Raw genomic sequence first — 12,568 nt, 5'->3', positions numbered from 1 at the left:
GGGAGAAAGGAAGGGAGGGAGGAAAGAAGAAGGAAGGAAGGAAGGAAGAAAAAGGAAAGAGAGAAGGAGGGAGGAAGAGAAGGAAGGATGAAGAAAGGGAGAAAAGAATGGAAGGAGGAAGAGAGGGAGGAAGGGAGATAGAAAGGAAGGGAGAAAGGGAGGAAGAGAGACAGAAAGGAAGGGAGAAAGGGAGGAAGGAAGAGAGGGAGGAAGAGAGGGAGGGAGAGAAAGAGGGAGAAAGGGAGGAAGGAGGAGAAAAAAGAATGGGAAAAAGAGGGGGAAGGAGGGAAGAAGGGAGGTTAAGGAGGGAGGGAGGAGGAAGGAAGGAAAGAATGAAGGGAAGAAGGAAGGAAGGAAGGGAGGGAGCGAGGAAGGAAGGAAGAAAAGAAGGAAAGAAGGGAAGGAAAAAGGGATGGAAGGAAAGAGGAGAGAAGGAAAGGAGGAAAGGAAGAAAGGAGGACAGGAAAGAGGAAAAGAAGGAATAAGGGAGTGAAGAAAAGAAGAAGGAAGAAAAAAACATTTATTCAACATTACAATGTGCTAAACTTTGGGGCTACAAATACCAAAAAAAAGGACATTTCATGTCCTCAAGGAGCATATATATACTAATTGAAGGAAGACAACACACAGAAAGGAGCCAGAAAGTATGAAATTGGGGATAAAGATACCCAACACTAGGACATAGTTCTGAAATGCAGAGGAAATCAGGAACAGAATCAGGGTAACTAAGGTAGACCAGCCTCTTCCCCTCCACAAAATGAAGGCTCCAGGAGGAATTCACCAATGGGAGAAGGAAAGGAGACATTATGGAAGGATATTCTATGGTAAATGAATTATTCTAGGGTGAAGAGCCTGCACTGAGGGAAGTTCGGGGGCAGAGTTACAGCAGAAAAGGGGACACAGTTTTAAATTCCAGAGGAAATCAGGAACAGGGCCAGGAAGAAGGTTGTAGTGTTGCTGCAGTGACTTGGAGCAGAGCTGCAAGATAACAGATTTCCCTTGTGGAAAGGAGGTCTCACCTCTGAAGGGTGGCTGGAAATTTCCATAGAAGAAAACAAAAACAAACAAATCCCAAACAAGGAATTTGTCAGACACCAGGAAGTTAATCTAACCCTTCTGTTCTGACAGAGAGAAAACATGGATTCTGTGCTGATGGAGTGTGAAGGATGGATCAGAGGTGAGAAGAGAGGCAGGAAGTCCTGCTGGCTTTTGCTTTATAGTCTACAAGGGCCCTTTAACTGGATATTGGTAGTGGGAAGAGAAAAGAAAAAGCAGATATGACAGATGTGGAGGTGGGAGAGGGCTGGAGCTTTCAATGCAGAGCTCATCTTCAAAGAGACACTCATGAAAGTTATGGGAATTTGTGTTGGGGCTGAATTAGCAACCCTGCATTTGGTCTCAGGAGGGCTTGCTTTGAGTCCTGGTTCAACTCTGTATTAGTTATAAGGTCTGGGGTAATCTGTTAATTCACAGCCACCAATCCACTAACCCAACTACTATGCACTGCTAGGCTCTATTAGATGCTGAGATGCAAAAACAAAAGTAATGTGTCCCTACACTTAAGGAACAAACATTCTACTTATTTAGCCTTTCTGGACATTATTTTTCTTGTCTATAAGTGGCATTGGATGATATTAAAGGCTATCTTTCAGATCTAAGATGTTATGATCCCCAACTTCAAGGGTGTTTGGCACCAGAGTTGATAGTTAAAATTTTCAGTGTGCACAAACTGATGGGAGTAAAACAAGTAGAACCAGGAATACAGTGTACACAGTAACAGCAAGATTGTGTGATGATCAAGTGTGAAAGAATTGGTTCTTCTCGGGAATTCAATGATCCAAAGCAATCATGATAAACTTTGGATGGAAAATGCCATCTGTATCTAGGAGGAGAACCACGGAGAATGCCTATAAATCAACATATACTGGGTTCACTTTTTTTCTTTTTGTTTTTTTTAACTCATGGTTTTTCCCTTTTGTTCTGATTTTTCTCTCTCAACATAATTCATAGAGAAATGTGTATTATAAAGACTCAAAAAATTTGAAATTAAATTTTTTTTAAAATTTTTACTTCAACACTTGGCAAATGTGACAAATCATGGCTTTATTTATTGTTTTGTTGATTGTCTAGATTTGATAAAGTGATGGAGAAAATGCATATTAAACTTAAAAGTATACATTTTTCCCCCTGGAAATCCAGAACCAGCACATTTCCACATATATCTATGATCCTGAATGTGACTGCCAAGGAAGAAAGTATAGAAAGGGAAAGAAAAAGGGCCAAAACAAGACTCTTGGGGATCATCTACTTTAAGCAGTTGAAAAGGGGACAAGGACAATGAAGAAAGCAAAAAAAGGAGAGGTTAGAAAAAAAGCAAAAGAAAACCCAGGAAACTAAGTCAACTCTGGCTAAGGAGGAGAAAGAATACAAAAAGAAAGCTTTTACATCTCAATTCAAAAATTAATAGAGGATGTGCCTCTATTATTCATTCAGTTGATGGACATGAAAATATTATAGGTGTGAATTCATACTCTCTATTCAAAGAAAGTCCTAGAGCTATCAACAAACTCAAAATACATGGATATCTCAGAGAAATGTAGCTAATTGAAGAATGTGCAGAAAATACTCCACTCTGAGTACTCTGAGTGGGACAGAACATAGCAATTTGAATCTTGGGAGTGACAACAGGTGACATGTTTATTGTGATGCAATAAAGCTAGGGTATCTAGACCACCCTAGAGGAGGGTAGGGAAAGGGGTTCTGGGCAGAAGGTAAGCCAAAGTCCTGTTATGAACTTGGCCTAAAAACAGGACTGTAAGGCATTCAGTGGGTGGTCAGTGACTTCCATGAGCTCTGAACTATTTGGCAGGACTGAAGGACAGGGATCTTGGGAAGAGCAACTGAAAAAGAAGAGAGAAGAATTCCAGGTTAGCTTGGGAGGAAACCCCCTTTTGTGGAGAGATGGTCCCTGGTTTAAGACGCAATAGGCCTGGATTCTATTTCTGGAACTGCCACCAATTCACCATAGAACCTTGAGCTACTCACTTATTCCCCAGGAGCCTCAGTTTTCCCATCAATCAAGACCCTCCCAACTCTTTTAGGATCACAGACTTAGAATGGGAAGGAGCCTTAGAGACAATGTGTAGTCTAAAACACTCATTTTAAAAAAAAATTTAAATTCAATTTTATTTTAAAGACTGAATTCTGTTTTCTTATTTCCTTCCCCCTCTCCTGTTTTGAGAAAGCAAAGGAGCACAAAAACATGTTATAAACATGTATAATCAAGTAAAACAAATTCCTGTATTGGCCTTGTCCAAAAACAAAGATATGCTTCCATCTTCCTCCAAATCCTCTCACTCTGGAGTTAACAAACTCATTTTACAGATGTGTAAACTGAGATCCAGAGAGAGCCAGGGATTTTTTCCAAAATCACACAGAGGGGAAAATAATACTGATGGGGTTTGAATCCATCTCTAAGACTCTGTGATCCACAAAGATGACACTCTGAATAGAACCCACAATTGGACAACCATTCACCCCTCTCCCATCCTAAGATATGCCCTGATCCTCCATATTAGAGAGGGCAAGATGCTAGCCTTTTTATTTAGCCTTGGGAGGAGGAATTATTGATGCTACTATTCATTATGAGACCATGTGCTCCTGAAGGTCCTGCAGTCACTTTGTCTTTGCAACTATCTAGTACAGAACAGAATAAAGATCTCTTTCTCTAAAAGAGTTTGGTGGGAGGGGACGTTCCTATTCCTAGTGAGGAGTAGGAGAAAGGCTGAGAGGCTGAAAGAAAAGGGAGGGGGTGCTCCCTCACCTGTCTCACAGGTGTTCACCAAGAACCCTGTCCAGACTCCTCACGCAGACTACTCAGCCTTCTTCCTGCATTTTACCCGGAGAGCTCTGGCCCAGTGCTCCATATTTCTGGCGTAGGAGAAGGAAGCTAGGTCCTGTGTGTAGCCTCGGGTCCTATAATGCATCCTTTTGTTTCTCCCTGCCCAGGACATACAGCGTCATGAGGTGGTCATGGAGTTACCTGGTGCTGGGGGCTCTGCTGGGCACAGCCTGTGGAGTGCTGCTGGCCCTGCTCCTGGAGGTTAAGCTGAGCTCCCTGAAACCTCCAGAACTCCAACTTCACCTTAAGTCCAAGAGCTCCCTGATGCCCCTGATCTCCTTGGCCCCAGATGCCCTCAACGTCCCCATGGAGAGATTCTCAGAACAATGTTTGACCCCCAGCATGGCAGTGGTGAAATATCCCTATTCTTACCCCTTCCTGATCAACCACCCAGACAAGTGTCAGGGTAAGACTGCCCCTTTCCTGCTTATATTGGTGATGACTCAGCCTCAGGACATTGAGGCCCGGGAGGCTATCCGGACCACCTGGGGGGAGGAAGCCATCGTGCCCGGGGTGACCATCCGTCGGCTCTTTGTGCTTGGTCTGTTCCCATCGCACTTACACAGACAACTTCAGTACCAACTAGAGAAAGAGAATGCTGAAAACCAGGACCTGCTCCAAGTAGGCTTCCTAGATACATATAGCAACCTGACTCTCAAGACCCTGATGGGGCTGGAGTGGGTGGCCCGCTACTGCCAGACTGCCCAGTATGTGCTCAAGGTAGATGGCGATGTATTCCTGAACCCTGGCTTCCTGGTGCATCAGGTGCTTCATCCTGAGGGGCCCCCGCGTCCAGCCTTCATCACTGGCTACATCTACAAGAACAGGATGCCCATGAGGAAGCCGTGCCACAAGTGGTACATGCCCCGAGAGGCGTTTCCTGGAACCATCTACCCACCTTACTGCGCTGGGGCTGGTTACGTGATGTCTGGCTGCCTTGCCCTGAAAGTCCTGGCTGCGGCCCAGAAAATCAAGGCAATCTATCTGGAGGATGTGTTTGTGGGGTTGTGTCTGCAGAGTCTGAAGGTGAAACCTACTCCCAGCCCTGTGAGTATCTTCCAGGTCTTTGGGAGGAAATATGAACGCTGTGATTTCAACCAGCTTGCAATCGTCCATCCCATCAAGCCTGTGGACCTGCTCTGGATCTGGGCAGACTTTCAAAAAGCCACCACCACCTGCCCTCCCAGTTAGGTTCTAGCATAGGGACCCTACAACTCTCCCTTTCCTTCCAGTCTTTTCCACAGCAAAGACCCACTTCCCAGTTGCTGCTTCAATAAACAAACATTTAAATCCTCATATGAATAAGTAGTCTTTTGGGGTCACATGAAGTTGGGGAGAAAACTGGGATCTTCTTAATGGGAAAGTATGAGCCAAGTAAACAAAGAAAATGTGAATTTTTATGGGAATCAATGCATGTCCTCTCTCCAGGAGCATCAGCTTTATTCATTCATATTTGAGGAGAAAAGGCAGCAAAGTAAATGGCAAACAAAGCATGTGTGTCCCCCAGAAGGTAACACTTGACGTCCTAGTCAGCATGTGGTCTGCATAAGCCACCAGATGGTGGTCCAAGCCCTCAAGGAGCAGCTGAAGAGCCTTTGGGCAACCATCCCGTGGGTGGGGAGAGAGAAAGAGAGAGAGAGAGAGACAGACAGACAGAGAGACAGAGAGAGAGAGAGAGACAGACAGAGAAACAGAGACAGAGAGAGAGAGAGAGACAGAGAGAGACAGAGAGACAGAGACAGAGACAGAGAGAGAGAGAGAGAAACAGAGAGAAAGACAGAGAAAGAGACAGAGACAGAGACAGAGAGAGGGGTGGGGACTAGCTTGGATTCTGTCACTCCTAGATATTTTCCTAGGGAGTCATAAGGCCCAGGTTCTGCCTGAGATATAAAAGGTACCCACAAGAATACATAATTCTTAAAACTTACTTTTGCTCAGGTCCACACTCCCATTATAATTCTAATTTCCTGACCAGCAGGCTGAATACAGAGAGGATTGGTGAGACTTACATGAACTGATGCCGAGTGAAATGAGCAGAACCAGGAGATCATTATATACCTCAACAACGATACTGTATGAGGATGGAAGTGGATCTCTTCGACAAAGAGAAGATCTAACTCATTTTTAATTGATCAATGATGGACAGAAGCAGCTACACCCAAAGAAAGAACACTGGGAAATGAGTGTGAACTATTTGCATTTTTGTTTTTCTTCCCGGGTTATTTATACCTTCTGAATCCAATTCTCCCTGTGCAACAAGAGAACTGTTTGGTTCTGCACACATATATTGTATCTAGGATCTACTGTAACCTATTTAACATATAAAGGACTGCTTGCCATCTGGGGGAGGGGGTGGAGGGAGGGAGGGGAAAAATTGGAACAGAAGTGAATACAAGGGATAATGCCGTAAAAAATTACAGGCAATTAAAGGAAAAATGCCATATTGTGATCCACACTCGGTTCCCACATCCTCTCTCTGGGTGTAGATGGTTCTCTTCATCACAACAATCATCTCATTGTTGGAAAGAATCATTCTATCAGAACTGATCATCATAAAGTCTTGTTGTTGCCGTGTACAATGATCTCCTGGTTCTGCTCATTTCACTGAGCATCAGTTCATGTAAGTCTCCAGGCCTCTCTAACATCATTCTGCTGATCATTTCTTACAGAACAATGATATCCCATAACATTTATACACTATAATTTATTCAGCCATTATCCAATTGATGGGCATCCACTCAGTTTCCAGGTCCTTGACACTACAGAAAGAGCTGCTACAAACATTTTTACACATGGGTCCTTTCCCCTCCTCTTTTATGATCTCTTTAGGATATAGACCTTGTAGAGACACTGAAGTTTTAGAGCCCTTTGGGCATAGGTCCTAATTGCTCCCCAAAATGGTTAGATCAGTTCACAACTCCACCATCAATGTATTAGGGATACACCTATTCTTGCAAGAATATAAAATAAATCTTTCCTGAATTCATCACTGCAAAAATAAATTCAGTTCAATTCCTTGACACTGAAATTTCCTGCCCTTGTCTGATAGCTAAAAATCCAGGAAATTACAGGTATTTGCTTGGTCTGAGGGAAGTAGGGAGGCCCTGTCCTTACCAGATTAGAGTCTGGGAGCATAGGTATGGAGGGTTCCCCCCAGAGGGCATCCCAACTCCAGTCCCTTCTCACTCCAAGCTATATGATATAGGGACAGTGTGCTTGCCTCCTCCTCATCATTCCTTTCTTACTCCTGCTACTCCAGCAATTAGCACAGTATCTGACATATAGATAAGGTGCTTAATAAATGCATATTGATTGCTGCTCCCAGATCTGTAATTCAGTTCCTCCTCCACCAAATCCTCACAGAAGGAAACAGTTCCTGCAGGTGTTGCATGTCTGGATCCAGCCTTCCTGTCTAAAGAGGCTCCCATTAATAGGGGGTATTGGGGGCACAGGGAAGAGAGTGCCTGTCCTAGAGTGACAATACACCTGTCTCCCCCAAATACTACTCAATTTAAGAATGTATCCAATGACCCTAGGCACTTACTGTATGACCCTGGGCAAGCCACTTATCCCTGCGCCTCAGTTTCTTCATCTGTAAAATGAGCTGGAGAAGGAAATGACAAACCACTCCAGTATCTTTGCCAAGAAAATCCCAAATAGGGTAAAAGAATTAGACACAACTGGAATGACTGAACAATAATAAGGAAGTCATAGAAGTACAGAATTTCAGGGTATAAAAGGGAACCTAGAGGCCATCTTGTCCAAAAACCCCTCTATAACATCACCAATAATGGGTATAATACATAAGAGTGTTGAATTTGAAGTAAAGAAGCCCTGATTCAAAGACAAAAACATATCAGTCCCTTCTATTTGTATACAGCATATACATAGATAATAATAGCTAGCAACTATGTAACATTTTAAGGTTTACAAGGTGCTCTACCGACATTATCTTAATTTATCTTCATAACAACCCTAGGGGGAAAGTGCTGTTATTATCCCCATTTTAAAGATGGGGAAACTAAGGCAGGCAGATTAAATGGCCAGCCTAGGGTCACACAGGGTTTTCTTTTCCACCTTTTATTGTTTATTCCATGTGATAAATGATGAATAACTTATTACATAATGAAAATCTGCCACATTAGTAAACACTAACCACATATGTACTGGACAGGGAGGATAAAGGCAATATTAGACTATTTATAGAGAATGCACAATTAGGTCTAGGAATGAGTTAGTGCCTCAGATTTGTTTCCAAAACAGAGCAAATTCTTCTAAGAAAAGAACATCAGGCTTATTCAAGCAAGAGACATCTGCAAGGGGAACTCCAACACAAAGCTTTAGACTTGGAATTTAATGGGAAACAAATGGAGGGTTTGGCCTTTTAAATAATGCCAAGGAAAAGAAGAGGTCGGTATACTGTGCAGGTCTGCCGAGATTGCAAAATTTAGAGTGGCAGGGAAGTCCAACATGCCCTTAGAGAAAGAAAAATGTCAGGGAATTGGTTGAGGGAGTGCCAGGGGTAAATTAAGGCAGACACGAATTGGGTGGCTGGTTTTGGTTCTTTGTGGTTTATACTCAGTTTTCTGATCCTGTTCTTTCACAAAGACCGTGGACCACCACAAAAACAGCTAGGCAATCTGTCTGAGAAGGACGAGATGAATTTATAAAGCTCAATGAACCAAAGATATGCATTCAGAATGACCAAACTGGAGGTCACACATATACAGCTTCCTTCACCTGGCTGAACATTCTGATCCTGAATTGATAAAACTACTTGTGAAAGAAAACACTTTGGAGTGGGGATCAGGGAAAGAAATATACAACATTGACAAGAACATCAGCCTGATTTACCCCCTTCTTTCCAAGAATTGGGAGAAAGTTGAGGCTAGGAGAAAGGGAGGTTTCCCCACAATGCCTACTGTTAGTCAGCTTCTTTGCCATATTTGGAGCTTATTCCATTTCTTTGTAAACCCTCAGCTATTTCTGCTGCTGTTTTGTGTTTATCTTCTCATTTGGCAGAGTGACATTAATTGCCTTCTTTCTTTCTATCATAATCATCACAGGGAGTTGATTGGGTTTTGGATCGTAGGACTGAGATATCCTTTTGAGAATCCCAACTCTGCAGCTGAAAATGCATAGAGTACAGAGCATGGAGAGTGCTGCCAGGACCTTCAGAACCTTGAGTAATTTCTTTTTGCAGCTAAGCTTTGTTCTCCATACCATAGCTCTGTTTCATGAATTGAGATTTACAAAGTTTGTATTCCAGGGATGGAAGGGAACAGAAAGCATGGAACATGGTCCTTTGTCCTTGTTTTTTGAGCAAAGAAGTCACATAGTCAGCTTTGAGTCTTGGAAAGATCAGAAGCTAGTGTGGAAGACTAGTTTGAAAGGGGAGGAATTGGAAGCAAGGAAATCAATTCTGAGGCTGTTATTATGTTTTTTAAGTGAAGTGCTAGGGTCTGAATTAGGTGGTAGTCAGTGAGGAGAAGAGGATGGTTGCTAGAGATGTTAAAGACTTGCAATTTAGCAGATCTAAGAAAAGAGAAAGGAGGTAGGAATAGTTAATGATAACACTGATGTTATGAATTTGGGGATTTAGAAAGATGTCCGTAGCCTCAATAATCAGAGGAAAGTTGGAAGAATTACTAGATTACCAGAATTAGTCAATATGTCAAAGTCTGGTTTAGTGGGCTATATTTAAGATGCTGATAGGAGATCCAGTAGATCTATCAATAACAATAGTACTAATGATAAATAAAATGTATGTGGCTTTTTAAGGTTTGCAGAATGCTCTACAAACATTATCTTACTTTATCCTCACAACAACAGTGTGAGATAGGTGCTATTATTATCCCCATTTTACAGATGAGGAAATTGAGGCACAATCAGCTGAAGAAGAAAGGAATTCCATGCTGCAGGAATCAGGAGAGAATGCTTTCTAGGCATGGTAACAGGTCAGTGTAAAAGCATGGAGAAGAAAAATGGAGTGCTATATATGAGGAAGAGAAAAGCTAGTTTAGCTAGGCTGAAAAGTATCAGAGGGAGTAATATTCAATGAAACTGGAAAAATAGATGGGGCCACATTGGGAAGGAAGCTAAACAGAAGAAGTTGTATTTGATTCTAAAGGTAATGGGGAATTACTGCACTTTATTAAGTAGGAACTAACATGATCCAATACTTGCTTAATGAAAATCACATTGGCAGTTATGTGGAGGATAAACTGGAAAGAAGAGAATTGAGGGAGACCAATCAGGAAACCACTGTAATAATCTCAGGGAAATTAGAATAGAATCTTCTTGGTTCCTCCAGAGTCTGAAGGATGAAATTATTACGGTAGCAAGTCAAATAATTATTAGCCACTTTAACAGTTAAGAACTTATATAGTTAATATAATGATTTATCTTTGAGCTCTAGGAGATATCTATTAACTGAAGCTTCCCATTACTGTTATCTAAGGACTTCATGCCAGACTTAATGTTTCCTGAACTTCTTGGCTATTTCTTCTTATTGTCTAGTACACACTGATGTACAATATTGCCTCCATTTCCTAACTCCATCCAACTTCCTCCCTTTTTTGACCTCTTATTCCTTAATTTCTTCTTATAGCCTATGGCACTTCCCTCACATGTGGTCTTTTCTGAGAGTTAGCCTAGGTTTAAAACACTTCAGGTTTCTCTCTTGGATGAGCAGAAATTTAATTTCACTTCCCTCTAAAGAGTTCAATCACTTGCATGTAATTTCTAGTACACTCTGATCTGTATGAGTTCTCTGATTTTTGGTTAGATAAATGAGTTTGCTTGATGGTTTTGAGGACGGTGTTATTGTTTGTAATTAGGATTTCAGGGGAAGGATTTAAGCTGATGACTAATGACTAAGGGATGGTGATGAGGGAGATAGCTTTTGTTCTGAATTTGATTCATGCTCCTAGACAAACAATATCTAGATATCGTGGGGACAGATAAATATATTTCTAGTATTTATTAATTTTTCAGTCATGTCTAATTCTTGGTGAACTCATTTGGGGCTTTCTTGACAAAGATATTGAAGTGATTTGCCATTTCCATTTCCAGATCACTTTACAGATGAGGAACAAGGCAAACAGGATTAAATGACTTGCCCAGAGTTCAAATTTAACCTCAAGATACTTACTAGCTGTATGACCCTGGGCAAGACATTTACCATCAGTATCAGTTTCTTCATCTGTAAATTGGAGATAAATAATAGTACCCATCTCCCCAGGATTGTTGTGTAGATAAAATGAGATAATATCATAAAGTGCTTTGCAAATCTTAAAGGGTTATGTACATACTAATTGCTATTATTAATTCAAAACAAAAAACATTTAAATAAATGTATTCAGTCATTTTTCAGTCAAGTTTGATTCTTCATGACCCCCTTTGAAGTTTTCTTGGTAAAGATACTGCAGTACTTTGCCATTTCCTTTTCTAGCTCATTTTACAGGTGAGGAAACTGAGGCAAACAGGGTTAAATGCTTGTCCAGCGTCACATAGCTGAGGCCAGATTGAAAGTCAGATCTTCCTAACTTCAGGTTCAGTAGTTTATCTACTGTGCTGCCGAGCTTCCCACTTCAGCATAGAAAAGAATAAATGATAAGGAAAATCCTCCCATACACAAAGGGGTACACACTTCACCAAAGGGAAAAGAATGTTTCAAGCTGATAGACTGGAACCAATTCTACCAACAACTCTTCCTTTAATTCATTCTTTAATTGACACGTGTAAGTTCGTACTTTTCACTTAAAACTACCAATTCAAGCACAAACACGTAGCCCTACTGGAGAAAAAAGGAGCACACAGAAGCACCACTCATGGAAAATAAAGAAAGCATATACATAGAAAACTTATGGGGCTGGGCAATACATGTAGAAAGGACACATGTGTATGTGAGAAACCTACATCCAGAATAAATCATGCTCTTGGGGCATGGAATCCTCCTCCAGCTTCGATGTTCCCTTTAATGAAGACAGGTATCATTGGGTAATCACGTTCTGGACTGGTGATATGGCATGGGTGAGATTGAGTATCTTTATCATCTTTGTAATTATCCTTGGGATATTTTCCATCTCATCTATGTCAATCCATAAGTGTGGTTCTAAGGACTGAACATGAGACTTGATCCAGGGCAGATACACTGGAACTCTGACCTTCTTCCTAACTCTGGACCCTTTGTCTCTGAATGCGCCCTAAGATTTATATCTGCCTTTCACACTGTTGACACATTGAGCTTGTGGTCTACTAATGGAACCGTGGCTCAAACCCAGACATTTGCATGAGACTCTCCTCATGGGGGAAAGGACATTATTAGCCAATTCATGTCTATAAGATAGGCAATTTTCAAGAATTTAGAAAAGGAGAGATTTCCCCTTTCCCCCAGCTTGATTTTGAGTACACAAGATAGTTGGAGGCTCTCGTCAAAGAGAGAGTCCTGGAGGGAGAAAAATACTATAGGAAGCAGCATACATATGAAGGCGCCAACGTCTCTATCTCCAGCTTGTTACACTAGATACTTTGAAGATTTCTCATGGGGTAAAATCAAGGACAATCTCAAAGTGAGCTGAGAAATCTACTCTGGGTGGGAGAGCTCATTCACTCTGTGTGTATATTGTATATTTAAAGATATAATTTCTCTGATTTCTCTTTGCT

At 41.6% G+C, this 12,568-nt stretch overlaps 1 protein-coding gene across 1 annotated transcript; it reads left to right on the top strand.

Annotated features, from left to right (window-relative positions):
• Nucleotides 1-2,725: 2,725 nt before the first annotated feature.
• Nucleotides 2,726-5,189, top strand: LOC127540593 (beta-1,3-galactosyltransferase 2-like). Its single transcript, XM_051965396.1, has 2 exons — nucleotides 2,726-2,927; nucleotides 4,009-5,189. The coding sequence occupies exon 2, from the start codon at nucleotides 4,022-4,024 to the stop codon at nucleotides 5,090-5,092; it is 1,071 nt and encodes a 356-aa protein (XP_051821356.1). The 5' UTR covers nucleotides 2,726-2,927; nucleotides 4,009-4,021; the 3' UTR covers nucleotides 5,093-5,189.
• The last annotated feature ends 7,379 nt before the right edge of the window (nucleotides 5,190-12,568 follow it).

This window comes from Antechinus flavipes, chromosome 1, assembly GCF_016432865.1.
Source record: "Antechinus flavipes isolate AdamAnt ecotype Samford, QLD, Australia chromosome 1, AdamAnt_v2, whole genome shotgun sequence".
Classification (NCBI taxonomy): domain Eukaryota; kingdom Metazoa; phylum Chordata; class Mammalia; order Dasyuromorphia; family Dasyuridae; genus Antechinus; species Antechinus flavipes.
Note: the sequence above shows the minus strand (reverse complement) of the source record. Positions and strands in the feature narration are given on the sequence as shown.

What these genes read in the sequence shown, in the direction of transcription:
- LOC127540593 (XM_051965396.1), top strand. Translation starts at nt 4,022, where the DNA reads ATGAGGTGGTCATGGAGTTACCTGGTGCTGGGGGCTCTGCTGGGCACA.